The sequence below is a fragment of the Notolabrus celidotus genome, chromosome 2 (genome assembly GCF_009762535.1).
Source record: "Notolabrus celidotus isolate fNotCel1 chromosome 2, fNotCel1.pri, whole genome shotgun sequence".
Lineage (NCBI taxonomy): Eukaryota > Metazoa > Chordata > Actinopteri > Labriformes > Labridae > Notolabrus > Notolabrus celidotus.
Genome location: NC_048273.1, coordinates 18,035,726 through 18,054,166, shown reverse-complemented (window position 1 = coordinate 18,054,166; position 18,441 = coordinate 18,035,726). Strand labels below are relative to the sequence as shown.

At 38.4% G+C, this 18,441-nt stretch overlaps 1 protein-coding gene across 2 annotated transcripts in view; it reads left to right on the top strand.

Moving 5' to 3' along the window:
• ttc39a (tetratricopeptide repeat domain 39A) overlaps positions 1–17,834 on the top strand; it is a 28,011-nt gene extending 10,177 nt beyond the window's left edge. For both annotated transcript variants that reach the window (XM_034700216.1, XM_034700223.1), the window contains 17 exons: positions 387–491; positions 6,757–6,888; positions 8,851–8,891; positions 9,085–9,152; positions 9,278–9,342; positions 9,465–9,564; positions 10,587–10,652; positions 11,480–11,588; positions 11,986–12,053; positions 12,140–12,199; positions 13,225–13,386; positions 14,030–14,121; positions 14,336–14,456; positions 14,981–15,086; positions 15,259–15,373; positions 15,569–15,685; positions 15,815–17,834. In XM_034700216.1, the coding sequence (XP_034556107.1) occupies positions 387–491; positions 6,757–6,888; positions 8,851–8,891; positions 9,085–9,152; positions 9,278–9,342; positions 9,465–9,564; positions 10,587–10,652; positions 11,480–11,588; positions 11,986–12,053; positions 12,140–12,199; positions 13,225–13,386; positions 14,030–14,121; positions 14,336–14,456; positions 14,981–15,086; positions 15,259–15,373; positions 15,569–15,685; positions 15,815–15,929 (1,642 nt within the window). In that variant the 3' untranslated portion in view covers positions 15,930–17,834. The remainder of the gene's footprint in view (positions 1–386; positions 492–6,756; positions 6,889–8,850; positions 8,892–9,084; positions 9,153–9,277; positions 9,343–9,464; positions 9,565–10,586; positions 10,653–11,479; positions 11,589–11,985; positions 12,054–12,139; positions 12,200–13,224; positions 13,387–14,029; positions 14,122–14,335; positions 14,457–14,980; positions 15,087–15,258; positions 15,374–15,568; positions 15,686–15,814) is intronic.
• Positions 17,835–18,441: the final 607 nt, after the last annotated feature.

Sequence of the window (18,441 nt, the reverse complement as noted above, 5' to 3'; positions counted from 1 at the left end):
GTACAATGGAGAAGAATAAGTGTGTAAACTGAGACAACTAGCTCGTCCAGACTTTCATTGTAACTGTAAATGAGAACAGGGTCACTGCAGTAGACTGAGGGGCGGTTGGGAGTGGGGATGTGGCAGGAAACGAGAGAGATGATGTGGAACTGTCTGGATCTTCAAAAATGAGTCAAGCATAAGTTTCATGTCCCTCTGATTTTAGGAACTGTTTGTAGTCCAACTAAAACTGATATTTCAAATGTTGTTCATTGTTCCAGTTTGATTTTGCTTATATGAAATGTGGAGACATCAGACTTGCTTGATCTCTCATCTTGCCTTGTTTAATGAGATGACCATGTACTGTCTCTCCTCATGCAGATGCTTTGTGTGTTTTCGTTGAGCAGGTGTTTGCGGTCAGACCTGTCGCTGGCTCTGGAGGACTGCATGGCTGCCCTGGATCTGTTCCTCAGAAACCAGTTTGAGGAGGCACAGGCCCAGCTTAAATGCAGGTAGGAGAACACCCTGAACCTTGTACTAATAAAACTGTTCTCAGCTCTATAGGAGAGCGAGACACCACCATCATGTGCTTTCATGTTCAAATATAACAAAACAAGTGATAAACAATTGGTTTAAGATATGCAAGGTTTTCACATGGTTTTCTGCCCATGTGTTAGAAGTCCTGTTATTGCGCTTGCTGCTTCATTTTTAGTCCATCCCTAGGCCTTGAAGGACATTTAAATTAAAAGAGGCATTATCACTTTTATTTTTATCACCTGCATTTCAAACTATGAAAAGTCATCTTTAACAGAGACGTGCTGTATGTATTGTGTCTGATGGTACTAATTAGATCAAGTTAGTATGATAACAGCCAAAACTAATATAAAAAACATTAGTATACCTGCTAAACATCAGCCTGTTAGCTTAGTCACTGGGGTCATCTTAATATACTGATGTTAACATATGTAACTGCACTCCTGTACCTTTTTGACATTTGAATGTCTATGTTAGCTGCCTGCAACTCGTGCACTTCATTCTTTACTGTGACACTTCTTTGACAAAGACATATCATACAGCCCTTTTTAGTGTCAGAGAGCAAATGTTGGCATGCTAACCATAGACTGTATAAAATATGGACGTAGGATCCGTGACGTCACCCATCTGTTTCTGAAGCACTGTTTTGAGGCCAATCGTCTGCGGCAGCCATATTGCTGCTGTCGAGCCAGTGTGACATAAAGAGGCGGGCTTTGAGCCTCCTAGCCAACAGCTACAGTGTTCCCGCCTGTTAATCAAATCAGTTGTGCCTCTCATAGGAAAACTCGTAATCTCAATATCTTCGAAATTGCCGTGTTAGAAAAAAATTCATCCCCCCTCACAGTGTGTGCCGATCAAGAAATTAGCTATCCAGACTACACTCGTGTTTTGTACCAGGCTGTTAACATGTTTATTTCTGCTGTAAAGATCGACTTTTTTGAATTGGTGTGTATGTGGTTTCCGGTACTTCCAGAGCCAGCCTCAAGCGGATCCTCGATGAACTGCAGCTTTTAGCACTTCCGCATTGGACTCATATTTTTAGACCTGAGGTTGCCACTTGATGCTAACAAACTAAATTAAGATGGAAAATACTATTACGCCTGGTATACATCAGCAAGTTAGCATAGTTATAAGATGTTTGCATACAATATTAGCATTTAGCTCACTGCCCCTCTGTCATTGAATGAACCCTTCACTTTTAATTTTACTAAAGAGATCATTGTGACCTTGGTTTATGATTACGTCATGTTATTTGAAGAAACAAAAGAGCAACCACACCAAAACACCACTTTCTGTAAGTTTAGCTTCACAGAGATGCTAGCTATAGTTTTGTCAGCTAGCTTGTTTTTACTTTACTAATGTGGTTATCGTCTTTCGAGGTGATACACTGGTTCGAAGATAGGGTTGTGTTTCAGACAAAATGCTTTGTGTTCCCAGCACTTCTGTGTCTTCTGTTTTGATGGAGATTTGGCAAAACCTACTGTATTGCCTCTGTAGATTTATTATGTCCTCAGCTAATATATTCAACTGTTTGCTCTAACACTAGCCCAAAAAAAATCTGTCTTTCTAAAGGCAATTACATCCATTTATTCTGCTCCACAAAAATGTCAACAACTAGAATTACTTTATATTTGAATGTTTCAGATAGCAATTAGAAAAAACACGGTCAAACTATCAAATTTTAATGCTACACTTGTTCGCAAATACAACATCCTTGTCCTTGCTCACATCATGACTTGAGTTTTGCACACTAATACTTGTGTCATCAAGTTACTCCATTATCCCCTGCTCATTTTCTCTCTCTATTATCAGAGAGTTTATTGCAGCTTTGCTATTATCCTCCTCCTTTTATTTCTGTTCTGAGGCTGTGGGCCACTCCTTAGCCCAGTTCCACTTTTCAGTGCTGTCTTACACCGAGCCTAAAGAAAAGCTGCCTGATAGCTGAACCTTTCTTTTTGTTGGTCTGTATTACAGTTAGATTGACAGCTATTGTTTAACATGTATGGTGTTGGTCGTGTTCGAAATATTTGAGTGGTGTGCTTCTTTTTGTTGCTCATGCAAGTCTCAAATAATCTTTGGAGTCAAACAAAATGGAGGAAAATCTGTAAATCAGCTCCTGTAACACCCTGTATCTGATGTTACCTGAGACATGGCCCTCTATCAGCTTATCAGTGTCCTCATTTCTTTAGCAATACTCTTTAGAGGTACATTTTTGCTGTCTTTTTTTCTCTCTGAGTTTCTGAACAATACTAGAAAAGGTGAAATGGTTATTAAGTGCAAGTCATCAAACAACCACTGTTTCCTTTTCCTTAGCCTGTCCCTTGTTTTGAGAGAGTAAGAATCTAGTCAGATTAAAGTATTTTAAGTTTGAATCCAGTCCTTTAATCAAAGTGAGGCTGGGCTTTTATTTAGACCCAGTAACACCTTCTCTTATTTATCCTCTATAGTGCTCTTAAAATGAAGCTTGAGGCCTCAGTCTTATGTAATACTTTGTAAGGTGTGGCAGCATGCCCTTGTTGTGATAAAGGTATTCTGGAAGACTCCAGGAACCAGCGGCCCCAAGGATGTGAAACATGCCCATGTCCTCCTTTGTTTGTCCTCTGACTGAGTCCCTGTCTTGTCTTATTCTGTCCTTTTGACAAATTGAGTCCCCCCTTGTTGGGCTCGGACGTGTGGGACAACGGTTAACCAAAATCTCTGTAGCGAATGTATTACTCTCACGCATGCACTAATACTAAACAGCCTTTCAGAGAGAGGTTTCATTGTCCATGATGATCAATCATATATCTATAAATTTTACCCCTACATTCCTGTTTATGGTCAGTAGCCGCTGAAGTCTGTTGTAACATTTATTGGAAAAATTACAGGGGTAGCCATCGGAGTATTATTGAATTCGCCTGTACCACAGGTCATTTTTTTTAAAGTCAGAAATTCACCAGATGGTTAGTTATAATTTTGCAACTTTGGACAAAAAATGCAAAATGAAACATATGCAAATCCCCTGTGGTAATATGTGACTGAAAGCTTAATATATGAGTCTTGTCTCACCCTGGAGGATGAACCTGCTCATTCTACATTATTCCGCATCTCATCCAGTTAAAAACTAAAGCTACAAACAAGTTGGCATAAAATCTTGATTCAAAGATGATTTCATTGAAACAGCTTTGTTTACATCCTAAAAAAGTGTCCCTTTGATTAAAAGGTCACAACGCTTCTAGGGCTACAGCTTCTTATCAACCTATTACAGGACAAATACACATTTAACTCAACATTGCTATTTACTGTCAAACACTAGCCTACTTTTTTTGTTATAATTTACATTAAACTGAACATCTCCACTGAAATGAATGTTAGACATAGTGAATGGAACCTCTGCAAGACTTTTTATGTAAACTTCGGTCATTTCCCTCTCCTCTTTTCAGAGCTTTGCAGTTGACACACTTAAAAAAATAAATGAGGCAAAATTCCCAGCTTTTATCATTGTTGCTTTTATCATTACCTCTCATGGTTTAAGTTACTTTTTAGCGATCAGCAACTTAAGGTTGCATTCATCAGCTCTCCTGCAGTTGCCTGGATTGCAGGACAGCTTCCAATATTATTCAATATCCACCATGTTGTTTAGCCAATTTAAAATGCTTCTGCCACAGTGTGAACAAGCAGAGGTGAAAGGTGCCAGACTATTTTAATGCTGACTGATTTGATAGGACATGTGTGATCAGGTTGTCTTTTGTTTCGCTCTTGCTATTTCAGAGTTAATTATCATTTATAGGATTTCACCAATCAGTATCAAGTATTCCAGACAGCCGGTTGAGAAGTAAGAAAACCAGCATAAAGCATGTCCCTGTAGCGTAAAGATTTGAAGGGTAACACAGAAGCTGGGATCAAATTGAATCAATCAAATCACTGACTTAAAGTTTCTGAGTTTTGTAAAACAAAATAAGAATAGTTTAACACCCATTCACTGTGGTTTATATCAGCCTTACAGGTAGTCAAGTCCATTGTCCATGTACCACCAGTAAGCATGTCATATCCTGTTGCATAAATCTATAGGTGGTGCCCTTTAAATCGTGTCTCTTTTATAGGGTTCAAATATTTAAGGCCCAGGTGATATGTTTCTCATAGTCAAGGCATCACTGTAGACTCAACTCTTACATTGTACAAACATGCCTGCTTAATAGCCAGCCAAGTGTTTTTCTTTCCTCAGTCAGTACTCAAACCTAAGAGGTATCCAACAGCAGGCTTAGCTTTATTTGCCAGCTCTCTGTTCAAACATGCCACCAGACCAAGTACAGCTTGAACAGCACAATCTTATTCTCCCATCATGCTGCCTTGCTTTTATTTGCTTTCTTCACTGTTCTCCTTTTGCTTCCTATTGTAAAATTGTATTTTCATGTAAAGCGCTTGGAGAACCTTTTAAAGCGCTTTTATAAATAAAATGTATTATTATTATTATTATTATTATTCCTCACAGCTGCAGCAGGGAGGAGGTGTACTGCAGACATATGATGTATATCTTATTTCAGCATCAGGCAAGCATGTGTGTTTGCTTTGAGTGTTAAAGTTTCATGTCTGTAGTTTTTTTTTTACGTGTCACTTCATATCCAGTTTTAGAACTTAGTTGCTCATTTCTTCGACTTTCACATGTATGGAGGCTCAAGCCGTCCTACTACTTCCTGACTAATACCTACACGTGCAGAACTGACTACAAGGCGTGGATGCACACACATGCTTTTGAGAAAGTACAAAACAACTCTGCCCTTGCATGGTGGAATCTTTTGGTGAGATTGTGTGGGATACATGGCTTCTGGAGTGGGCAGACTTTAGTTTCCCTGAGCTGGGAGATGACACTGATCGAAAAATACCTGAGCACTGCTGTGAAATATTTGGAATTCTCAGCCACCTTCAGAAGCTACGAGCAATTCAATTAACCTCACAGCTCTGTCTTAAAATGTTTCCCAGCTTGAGTTTAGGCTGTTGTCTTACATAAGTGTGACGCAACTGAAATGTAAGACCAGCAAATCCCTCTGCGTCTTCTTTAACTCACTGGTGTAACTTCCTGGTTGTTGCGGAGTGTGTTTTTGTTAACCAGTTTGTCACTGGATTCAAATTAGTAATATCAATACCTCAAAGTTTCTAGCAGGTTATAAAACAGACCGAAGTTAAGGCTGATTCCTCTCTATACCCTATGACAGCAAACGACAATAATGACTTTTTCTTTATTGTTATAAGTAATACTGGAAACAGCTGTTGTGTGGTAGGTTTCAGAAAAAGTGATAAGCTGCATGCTGCCTAAACAGCATTACTTTTCTCATTGGCCACTGCTACTTTCGTGTATCTGGGTGAAAGCAGCAAATAGAAAAGAGGTACTTTTGTCCAAAGGGGTCACCAACTAACACAAACCAAAACCTCCTCTCAGGGGCTTTAAAGGTGACGGTTAAAGTGTGAAAACACTCTCTGTTTATCTACCATAAAATTCTGATTTATTGTTGCAAATTTATGACCTTGACACAATCACGGCTATTTATAGGATGCTATTTTGCAGTGTGTCAACAGTGTGTTAAGGGTTCTTTCTTTACACGTGTACAATAATAAAGGTAAAGATACACAAAATGACTTCATATGAATTTTGTCTTCCATGAGAGATAGTCTTAATGTAACATCACAAAGGTTCGTCACATGAGTCAGTCTTTGGTGAACACTGGTGACAGGTCAGATATGCGGACTGGCAGCATTCCTCACAACACACCTCGGCCATTATGTTAAAAAGTGAGCATGAGTTTATAAATGAACACATACAATACAGGTTATTGCAGGTTACATCGAGCTATTCACACCATCAGCCATGACAACAGACAGCATATTGATGGAAAGGTGCCATGTTGAAAGGTGTCATGTTGTTCTTTTATATCAGGAATGATAAGCTCTTCCAACTGGAGCAACAAGTAACTCCACTGGAAAAATGTGTGACATCAGACACTTATACTCCTCCTTCATCCCATTAATACCTGCAAGTATTCTGTTTAACACAAGGTGTGACATGACACACCAACAGCCGCAGGTATTAATAGACACCAACTGTTTTTTCATATCCTGTATTGAAGCTTTTCCATCCCTAGTTAAATGACTTCTGTAAAAAACTTGATCTTGTCTCCAATAAAACCATAAGAAGCACATGTACTAACTCCGCCAATATGTTGCTCATACAGTAATCATGAGAACACTCATTATGTTGTCTTTCCACAGAACCAAAGACAGCATGTATCACGCTCTTACCTATGCCACCATCCTGGAGATGCAGGCCATGATGACCTTTGACCCCCAACACATCATGGCTGCAGGGAACACCATGAAGGAGGCGCAGGCTATCTGTCAGCGGTAAGACTTTCCCACAACATCAGGGTGAAATTACTCTACAGCAACCAGCACATAAACTTTTAAACAGGATTTCTCTGTTCCTCTTTTCTCACATGCAGAAGTGATATTTTTTCTTGACAGCCAGTTTGTTGTTAATCAATCACAGATTGTGTTTTTTAAACATTATACAATGCAAATAAAAAGCCAAAAGATCTACAGCTGGGACTTCACAATGTGTTCACACAGCGTCTGTACACAGTTGAACACAATAAGTGACATGTGACATACATTTTGAACCTGTTAACTCTCCATTTATTATTTCGTGCATAATTTTTTCTGTAATTCATTAATCCAAATCAATGTGTTATTTTGACAGCCCAAATTTAAGAGGATAAAAAGATATGAGAGTTTAAGCAGAACATAGTATTGGACATTCAGATGCCACAAGACAATACTTTTTAGATCGTCTTAATACTGGCTTCTATCAGCAACATCATGCTAAAACCAGAGTGCATGCTGGGATCATCCCAACTCACTGACCAAAGGAATGTCACAACAGTCTGATTATTTGTTCTGAAGCCACTGTGTTAATCTGTCATGATTAACGCTTATAAGCTCAACTTTATAAACACACCCTCAAAATCCCTTATCAGCGATCAGGGCTGTGCTTAATGCTTTTTGGAGTTGCGACTGATTGGTAGAAAAATGTAATGCATGCTCAGCACCATAAGGTAACTTCAGCCTGCGGCACCTCAGCACCCTGTCTCCAATTGGAAAGGGCTGAGTCACTGCCTTTAATAGAAACCAGAGAAGGAAAGAAATGCAGGGCTACAGATGTACTGAAACACAATCTTGTCTATTTTCAGTGCAACAAAGGGACTTATAAATGCCAATCGCTATAGGTCTCTGAAATATGTTAAAGAATGAATAGAAAGGCTTTAAAACTATAAAGGGTCTATATCCCGGTCCTTACTTTCCAAACAGATAATACAGACGTATGACTACAATTATAATGGTAGAGATATGTTATATTAGCAATAACAGCATAGTGTTGATAATATAAGTGTGACTTCTAATTGTAAAAGTTGAAGTCTAATATTAGCATTGACAACTACAACAGCAATATAGACTGATAAAAGACTGATAATAATACTTTTAACAGTTAGGGCCAAGCTGTGGATTCATTGCGGGGGGCCTCCACAATTTGATTTCCCATTTTAGGACTTCCTACAATACTATGTCAGCATCTAGGCAAGGCAAGGCAAGTTTATTTATAAAGCACTATTCATAAATAGAGCAATTCAAAGTGCTTTACAGAGTTAAAAACAAAAACCAGAACAGTAACAATCAGAAAAAACCTACAGCAAACACTTCAAACATTAAAATGATATATGCGGCCAGTAATGTTTGATCTACTCTCTCTCTCTCTCTCTCTCTCTCTCTCTCTCTCTCTCTCTCTCTCTCTCTCTCTCTCTCTCTCTCTCTCTCTCTCTGTACTTATGTAACTTAAAGTGCATAGTAAATAGTGTTGGGTCTTATTATTTATTTAAATTAGGAGGGATTATTATAAATAAAATAAATAATCAGCCCCCTTCACTGCTCTAAAGTCCGTAACTTGCAGAGTCTCACTGTCCCACCAGACACAGAATCACAACTGGTCTCATCTTAACCAAAAATTAACCCTTAAATTATTTGATTCATCTCAGAACTTCTTCTCAAGGATTAAGACTCACACATTGAATCTTTTCTGTGTCGAGTCGCAGCCCAAAGCTAGCTCAGACCTCTTGACACCCCCGCAGGCTGCCTGTATGCCCAACATTTAATTGTAGATCCAATATCAGCTAGATCTTTATATATGTATGTTGATTTTAATGTATAGTAGAATGTTTTCCACTGCTGTCTGAACTCATTTTATTTCTGTATAAATAATCCCAAACCATTTTTGAAATTCCACAAAATTGTTTGTGTTGTTTTCTCAATCAGACATCGCAAGAAATCCTCATTCTCCAAAAGCTTTACAGAAGGTCAGTACAGTCTTTGATTGATAGGATGTGTGAAATTACCATCAGTTTTAGATTTCAGACATAGGAAGCAGCTTTAGTTTAAGTTTCATTTGTATGTACTGTTTTGTGGACGGATGTGTACTGTGTTTGGTGTGTGCTGCAGCTTTAAGGCTCCCCTACTAATTATAACTGTGTGGAATAATTTCTACTTCAGAGGAACTCCATGCAGAGGTGTGCTTTGCTGAATGTCTCCTGCAGAGGGCAGCACTCACCTTCCTACAGGTTAGGAGCAAGTCAGACAGCCTGTCCCTCGATCTACCGAAGCTATTAACTTATATTCTTTGAACTATGTATTTTTATTTGTGATGAAATATAATTCTCTACTTCTTCCCCCCCCCTCTTTTCAGGATGAAAACATGATCAGTTTCATCAAAGGGGGAATCAAAGTGAGAAACAGCTACCAGACATACAAGTGAGAATCTAAATCTTGTTCTGTTGTGTGTTTGTTTCTGGTTATAATTTGCAGTTTTTTTCTTTCTGCGTTATTGAATTTAAAGCCTGTTTTTGTCTGCTTCTTTTATGTTTACCTCACAGAGAGCTTCACACAGTCCTCCAGTCCTCTGGATACATTCACGGGGACAACCACGGCCATTTTGAGGGTGGTGTTAAACTGGGAGTTGGAGCTTTCAATCTAGTATGTAGCAGGCTTAAGTGTATTTGTGATTTTTTTTTTCCATAATACTCTATGTTTGTTAGCTTTCATTGTTTGTGATTCTTAAGACTTCGGATTGAACAGAGGTACTTAAAAAACCAAAGATAACAATAAATTAGAAGAAGCTATGATTCTTACACAGACGATGAATGTTCAATGTTTGATGGCCGTTTGCTCCATTTTGTTTATTTTCATCAAGAAGCATCTTAAGAAAAGAAAAAAAAACGTTGTTGTTTTTTAGACTGTAAAATCTAAATAAGAAATACTTTGCTGGTCTTAAAGATGATTTTATAGGTTACAGTGTCTCACTTTTAGATAAAGAGACTAGCATAATAAGGAAGAAAAATAAAATCCAAAGCAAAATCTTATGACTTATTAGCCAAGCATAAGTAGAAATTATAACTGACGTAACATAAATATGAAAATTTAATACATAAAATGTGATAAAGACTGAGCTTGGTTATTGTTAAACATTCGTAAAAGATAAGCAGAAATAAAAAATAGTTACATGTGCTCCTCCAAGAGTCACCATCTTAACGTGGTGGAGGGGTTTGTGTGTCCCGGTGAACCCGGGAACTATGTAGTCGGGGGCATCAGGCCCTGGTTGGGTCTCCCAAGGCAAATTGGTCCCGGGGGGCCAGACTAAGAACGATTCAGAAAACCTTCATGACACGGCAACAAGGGACAAGAGCTACCGACCCCGGATAAGTGGAAGAAAATAGAAGGATGGATGGATACATGTGCCGTGGCTTGAATAGTTTTACACATTGCCCAAATATTCACTGAGCAGAGCAATTACAGACTTTTTGTCCATCAGCTCTGTATGGCGTACAAATAAATAGATTAAGGTCAGTCCAGTTATAGAAAATATATTTTAGATCATTTATTTCTGATGCCCAGTCAAAAGGCATTAAGAATAAACACGTTGTAGTAAGTTAAATATAATATCCTGCCATTAACTTGCTCATAGACTTATGATTCCGTTTCTTGTCCCTTTCTGTCAGATGATCTCCATGTTGCCCACACGGACGCTGAAGCTGCTGGAGTTTGTTGGTTTCTCTGGTAATAAGGTGAGTTCTTCGAGGCGAGTGAGAGCCAGTAATGTCTGACAGAAGCAGCAGCTGACAGGAAGGAGGGTGTAATAAGTAGAGATAGAGATAGGGCTGTTTGACAACGGGTAGATTGTTCTGTGCTGAGTGTATTAATAGTTATTTCCTCTTCACTATGAAAAGTAAACCGGGTGAAAACTCACACTTGGGTCTATATTCCATATGTTGTGGCTTCATTTGTAGTAAATATGGCCTGTGACCTGTAGTGAAACCCATGACTTATACAGTTGACTGTGCTAAACCTGACACGTTGAGTGAAATCATGGCATGAAACTATCACAGTTGTTTATATTGATGAGTAATGACTAAGATGATACTTTGATTTAAGAAATGAATGACTAACCTCTTCTTTGATTAATTACTATATGTTGCTGTGTATGCTAAAAGAATTGTTCTTATAGTTAAAGACTGGGCCTAATAACTTTGTTATATGAATAAACAGAATAATGAGAACATTTTGTTTAAATCAAGAATCAAACTCACCTTTCTGCCAGTTGAATAAAAAGAAACCTTACATACCAAATCTGGAAGTTTAACGAGTTAATAACCTTAACTGAGCAAACATTCATTTCAGGTATATCTTGCATTAGACTCTTGCGAAATTTGCACACAAGCCTGTCTTTTACTATTCCTTGATCAGACTGAATTCCCTCTTCAGCACTAAAGAACTGTAACACCGTTTTTGCTGCTCTGATTTTCCTGAACTGATAATGTATCAAAACTTGTATTTATATGTTCAGCTCATGTGTGTACATCTGTATGTGTGTTTTGTGTGTGTGCTGATGCAGGAGTTCGGCCTACAGCAGCTTCAGGAGGGCTCTGCAGAAAGCACATTTAGATCTTTCCTATGTAACATGCTGCTGCTGTGTTATCACACCTTCATGAGCTTCATACTGGGTGAGAAAGGACACACACACACACACACACACACACACACAGATACAAGGCAAGGCAAGGCAGCTTTTATTTTCATTTCATACACGAAGGCAACTCAATGTGCTTTGCATTAAAAGATTAAAAGCATTGGTAACATTCAGACAAGCATAAAAGAGCACAATTAAAATGACACACAGACACACATAGACACACACACACACACACACACACACACACACACACATACACACACACATACACACACACACACACACACACACACACACACACACACACACACACACACACACACACACACACACACACACACACACACACACAGGAAGCTGTAAGAAAACGCCCAAACTAAATTAACATGCATAGTCAGCTCAGTTTTGTCGTTTCTTCTTTATCACAGGTACTGGAGAGGGAGATGTTGAAGATGCAGAGAAACTGCTGCAGCCTTATCTCAAAAAGTATCCCAAGGTTGGTCAGTGTTGAGAGCTGTTTTATTGCTAAACAGCTTCATAATCAGAAATGTTCCCTGACATACTGTGGGTTTTTTCTTTCAGGGATCTATCTTCTTGTTCTTCGCTGGTCGAATCGAGGAGATCAAAGGAAACCTGGATGCTGTGAGTGCCCATCATTCTATTGACATCTTGTGAGGACATCTCACTGGTTTTCATTCTTATCCCTATCTGTTGAGTGATGAAATGGGAATGTAGCTTAGATTGCTGCTCTTCCTTTGGTTATTATTTGCAAACAAACTTAACTTAAAAAAGTTAACATTAGAACAAAAAAAATGTAAGGTTAGGATATAATTTAAAGTGTGTGACATATTCAGCCTCAGTCATTTAAGACAGAGGGAATAGTAGAAATAATGCGTTGGAGTAACACTGAGGCTATGGCTACTTGAATGCAACGCACCCTGGTTCATGTAGGAACTTTCAGCACAGGTCTTTCATCTTTGTCAAACAAAATATTGATTGACTATATATAAAATTAAGCGATTAAGCACTACTGTTTGCATATAAAACTTTAAACATTTATTCTTCAAGTTATTACGAATGTCTTTGAGTTTAAGTTATATGCTGTCTTTATCAGTATTTTTGGATATGACTGGCATTTACACATTTATCCACACAAGTGCACTGGAGCTTTCATTTAGATTTATCTTGCAAAGATGACATGTGATGGTTTCTTAATTTTGCATTTTGAAGTATTTCAGTCAGTTTAATATGTGGCTGCATTTGCTGCTGTGCAACTTTTCTACTTGACTGCATATGTATGTATGAAATTAAACATTGTTTGCCATTGAATTAAAAAGATAGCTCCACATATTCAGCATTGAAAAAGATATTCCCACTGCTACAAGAACAGGTGCAATGAATGAGCTGATTTGTGTTTTTTGGATGCATTAGTCCCATCTGAACTCTCCAAAGGTTTTAACATTAATTTAGAACAGAATTAGAGGTAAACTGTTATTGAAGTTAATGTTTTCGTTAATGGAATAACAGAATAACATTTTGATAAACCTTGCCCTCCTCTGCTCTCTCACACATAGTCACATAAAAACATTAATTTTCTGACCACATGTTAACATTCACACTGAAGATGTTGAAGAATTTGACATTCTCTATGGTTTGTGTGTTTCCAGGCCATCAAGCGGTTTGAGGAGTGCTGCGAGGCTCAGCAGCAGTGGAAGCAGTTCCACCATATGTGTTACTGGGAGCTCATGTGGTGCTTCACTTACAAGAGGCACTGGAAGATGGCCTACTTCTATGCTGACCTGCTCAGCAAGGAGAACACCTGGTCCAAGGTGGGCTACAGAGGAGTGGGGTTTGAATATATTCAGACTAAGTAATGGCGAAAAACAAATAAGCCAAAAATCTAGGTACTTTCCTCTACAATTAAAATGATGAGTGACTCGTGTCTGAGTCAGGCTGGTTTCCCAACTAGCCGATTTATAAGAAATTCCAGATGTGAGAACGGATGCTTAGAGAAACCATTAAAGTCAGTGAACCCTGCATGATATAAAAAAATCAGAATTATTTTTTTTTGTTTGACTTCCATCCACCCATCCATTATCTTGACCGCTTATCCCGTTCGGGGTCACGGGAGGCTGGAGCCAATCCCAGCTGACTTCGGGCGTAAGGCAGGGTACACCCTGGTCAGGTTGCCAACCCATCACAGGGTTTTGTTTGACTTTTGTTTTTTTAATAAATTAGTATTTTAAAAAAGTTTTTTTTCACAAAATTGTTGTTGACCTTTTTCTCAGATTGTTGAGAAAGCTGAAACATAAAGATGACCATAACATTAGTATATTGATGGCCCTGTGGTGGTATCTTGAAAGCAGAGCTGAGCCCTGCTCTGACTCTTAGCACTCCATACAACTGTCCTCATCTCATTTACAAAAGAAAGATGGGAATGCGGTGGTAAACACTTTTTTTTTTATCCTCCAGGCTACCTATGCATATATGAAAGCAGCCTACCTCAGCATGCTGACTCCAGATGATTGCCTAACCTTTGGGGAGACTGCAGTCACTCTATTCAGGTATGGAGTAAGAGCTTTGGCCCCTCTGAAACAGGTGACACTGTGATAACACCTTTTTGTTCTGCAGACAAATTGTATTGGGGATATTAACTAATATAAACAATGTTATTTCCATCAGAAGCATGAGATAGCTTTACAAAGCTAATTTGCACATATTTTATACTCTTCACTTTTATGGATCTTCATGTTTTTGTTATTTGTCATCATATTCTAGGCAGGTCCCAGGGCTGAAGCAGAAAATAGCAGGGAAATCTTTACCCACAGAGAAGTTCGCTATCAGGAAAGCCCGTCGCTACCTTGCAGAAAAACCCATTCCTCTTCCTGCTCCTCCACTGGTCAGTAATTCTGGAGGAAGCTATTGGATGTGTTACATTGCTTTAATTTTTTCTCACGGTTATTATGTCATACTTGATTTTTTTAAGTAATTTGGCTATGAATATAAGAGATTTTTCTTGTATTGTTATCAAACAGGCTATATATAGTGTAAAACCATATCTTAAAACAATTGTGTTAACGATAGGGCAGCATTCTGAGTTGTGCTTGTAATGATTGGACCAATCAGGATGGACCTACCAATCCCTCCTGGTTAAGTCCGTTTGGATATTATTTAAGTACGTTTTCAGAGGAATATAATCACTGAAAACAATAACTATATAGTGTTTTAACCTTAGAATGAGCTCTCTAAAGGCAGTTGATCTTCTTCCCAAAGCATGTTGCACAGACACATTTCAACGGTAGCCCAGAACAGAAACTAACAAAACAAACCAACACCAACAAACATGGAGGGCCTTCTGCATTTTTTTCACAACCATAGTTTGTTCTACAGAATTGATTGTTTTTGTATTCGTGTGTTGACTAGGAGATGATGTACATCTGGAATGGTTACACAGTCATCGGCAAACACAGAGACCTGACAGAGGGCATGCTGAAAACACTGGAAGAGGCTCAGGCTAACCTTCAGGGCGGTATGCAAGATTACTAATTGTTTGTGTGACAAAAACAAAGATTCTGATGAATTTAAATGTATATTCACATTAAATACAGTTATTTAATCAGATAACTACATAAGACACCAATAAAACATTTTTTAAATTCTGTTTTATTTTTTTTGTCTGTCTATTGTCTTGTGTGTGTCAGGGACTGAGTTCTCCATAGACGATCAGTGTCTGTTGAGCCTCTTGAAGGGACTGTGTCTTAAGCACCTGGGTCACCAAGAAGAGGCCGAACACTACTTCACTCTGGTCCTCTGCAAGTAAGCCCCTCTCAGTAACATTCACAGATATACAGTGTATGTGTTCTAAGCCAATACAGAGAAACAGACAGTGTACAATGTGCCAGCTAAATATGAATAATCATATGTGTTGTGCATTCTCTGGTTAATTATAAGTGAATATGTGTTTGTACAGACAAATGATTCAACCGTTGTTTTGTCTTTTATTGAATGCAGTGAGTCTCAGATCAAGTATGACCACTACCTGGTTCCTAATGCCCTGCTGGAGCATGGCCTGCTGTGTCTGGAGCAAGGCAGAAAAGATGAGGCTATCAAATTGCTTGAAACAGCCAAGTAAGTCTTTAAATTAGCAACACAAACATCATGTAAAACTGCTACCTTTTTTAGATCAAATGTAGAAACAAGGTACATCTAAAGAAACGTGTCACATAGAACTCAATGACTCTTTTTGTTGTGTTTCAGGCAAAACTACAAAAACTACTCAATGGAATCTCGGACACACTTCCGTATTCAAGCGGCTTTGCTCAAGGCAAAGGCTGAGGGCCAGAACGGCACCCATGTCCCCTCCAGTCCATAACACTCATAGGAGGGCACACAAGAGCAGAGACAGCTTTCTGTTCATACAGTCCCACAATGCAATTCAGCACAGCCAAGCCCAGCCTATTCAGGCGGATTATTGTTTATGTTGTCGGTTTCTTTTTTTTCATCATGAGAGTAGAGAAAGAAGGAATGCTTGTTTATCTTGTGTGGGCCACCCTCATGGGCAACTCCGACTCTATGTGGCCTTGATTGAGATGGGCAGGTTTAATAAGCCGTCCTCCAGAGTAAAATGATGATGAACTTTACTTCCTTTTTTTAAGAAAGAGAGACGAATGTGCCTATATTTATGAAACATTGCTATTAGCAGGCTGGTTAGTCTAGCACTGTGGCCACCCATAAAGGGTATAGTAAAGGTATAAAACAAAGTAACATTTTGTAGTACATGATGCAGATTACCTCAACTATTATCCCAGGAGAAGAATAAGCCTAGTCCATTGTAGTAGCTTGGATCTGATGGAGCCACAGTACCAATGAGCCCAATGGAACTACTGACAACTCCCCCTGGCCAGCATTTGACTATGTTGTTAAGAAGTTCACTTATAATGAAATTTAAATTAGAGATAATAGATTACATGACTTGAGTAGATGAAGGATGATACATATTTTATGTGTTGACGTCATCATCAGGTATAAATGTTATTGGTACAAGTTACCTGTTTTTGAATCTGAACCACTGTTATCTAATAAGATATAAGTTCATCTGTTAGTGGAATTCACTTGTACACTATGAAAAGCCTTGGTTCATTGTGTTTCTCAGGGTGAGTAATGGTTTAATTTTGGAATCCTCTTCCTTTTCTGAAAATGTTTTAAAAAGTTTGAATGAAAGAAATTATCAAAATTTGCACTGATGTTGTATTTCCAGTGTCATTCAGTTTTTTGTGATGAAAAAAAAATTTGCATGGATCTGAATCATCAGCCAGCCAAGGGAAGTCTCCACAGTCGAAAAAAACAAAAAAACCAAAAACAAAAACAGAATAATAGATGAATTTATTCTTTACATTTATATATACTGTAAATGGCATCTTTTACAAAAATTGTCCCGTTTTAAGAGGACAGATGAATGTGTCTTTTAGAAAGGCAGACTCCCTCCTTTTCTCCTCCTGGTGTTTGGGACAGACTCCAACAGTACTTGAGCCTGAACAAACAGGCTATTCAGACAGAGCAGCAAAGGACTGCAAGATTGTCCGCCTGTTGCATCTTTAGTGAGTGAAGAAGCTCTGAATGGCAACTACCGACTCCTTCTGCTTAGTGAACATCCTCTTCTGCTCCTGTATCAGCCCTGCTTGACTAGAACTACCTGTAGACAAACTATAATGTCTTAACCATGATCCTGTCATATAATAATCTGTATATGGACTAATTCTTGGAATGATTGGCATGACAGAAAGGGGTCACCTGTACTTGTGTTGGTGTTGAGGTTATCTGAAAGGCTGTGTCCCAGCAACAGAGTGCCCAAAGAGTAGAAACACAGATGGTGTCTCAAGTGTTGCAATTAGACCCCTTCTTATTTATTCATGATGAGAGTAAGGTTTGGGATTCAGAATGACGATGATGAAGGAGTCAATTTCAATTTTTCTTTTTTTAATGGTGGAGGGAATGTTCTTTCAAAACTTCTTTAACAGCAACAAATATCTGGTATATTCCAGATGAATATCATGTTTTATTCTATAACAACTAATCAGGCCTATTTGTCTTTTCCCTTTGGATTTGTAGTTTTATCTGACAGAAATTTTAAACAAATTTAGTGGCATTATAATGTTTACGATATGAATAAGATACCGAGCAAGGTTACCACTGAGTAGAATGACATTCCTGCACATAATGTATGTTTCTATTGTAATTTAAGATGAAATGATGAAACACAACGAAATAACAAATCCTATTTTGTGTTGTCTTTTGTGCTCCATACACTGAATCAAAAAATACTGTTTGTACACTTCAAATTAATATTATGCACAGCAGGGGTTCCCAAACTTTTCAGCTCACGACCCCCAAAATATAGGTGCCAAAGACTCGCGACCCCACTGTGCCTTAAAGAGATTTAATGTGGCTTCATTTAGCTGGTCTGCAGAAAATGACCCTACCTATATGAGCATGTGGTTGTGTTTCCTGTGCTGTTATGAATAAACCTACTGCTACTAATGCTTTTGATAATTAACTGTTCACTAACCCTAAACTTAGGAGTCATGTGTCAAAAGAAAGGCAGAAAACTCATTACATTTTCTATTTTCAAGGTTTATTTAAATTTTAGCTACTATTTTTGTCGATATTCTTTACTATAATGGGTAAAATGTATTATTCTTAGATAACTTTAAAAAAAACATTCTGGAAGACATCTCACGACCCCCCATTTATGTCTCGCGATCCCCCTGGGGTCCCGACCCACACTTTGGGAACCCCTGATGTACAGGACGAGAAAGCATGTATTTGCACTGATTGTTCCCCTCCGTGTAATCTAATCCAGCACAGAGTATAGTCGTCTTGTTATG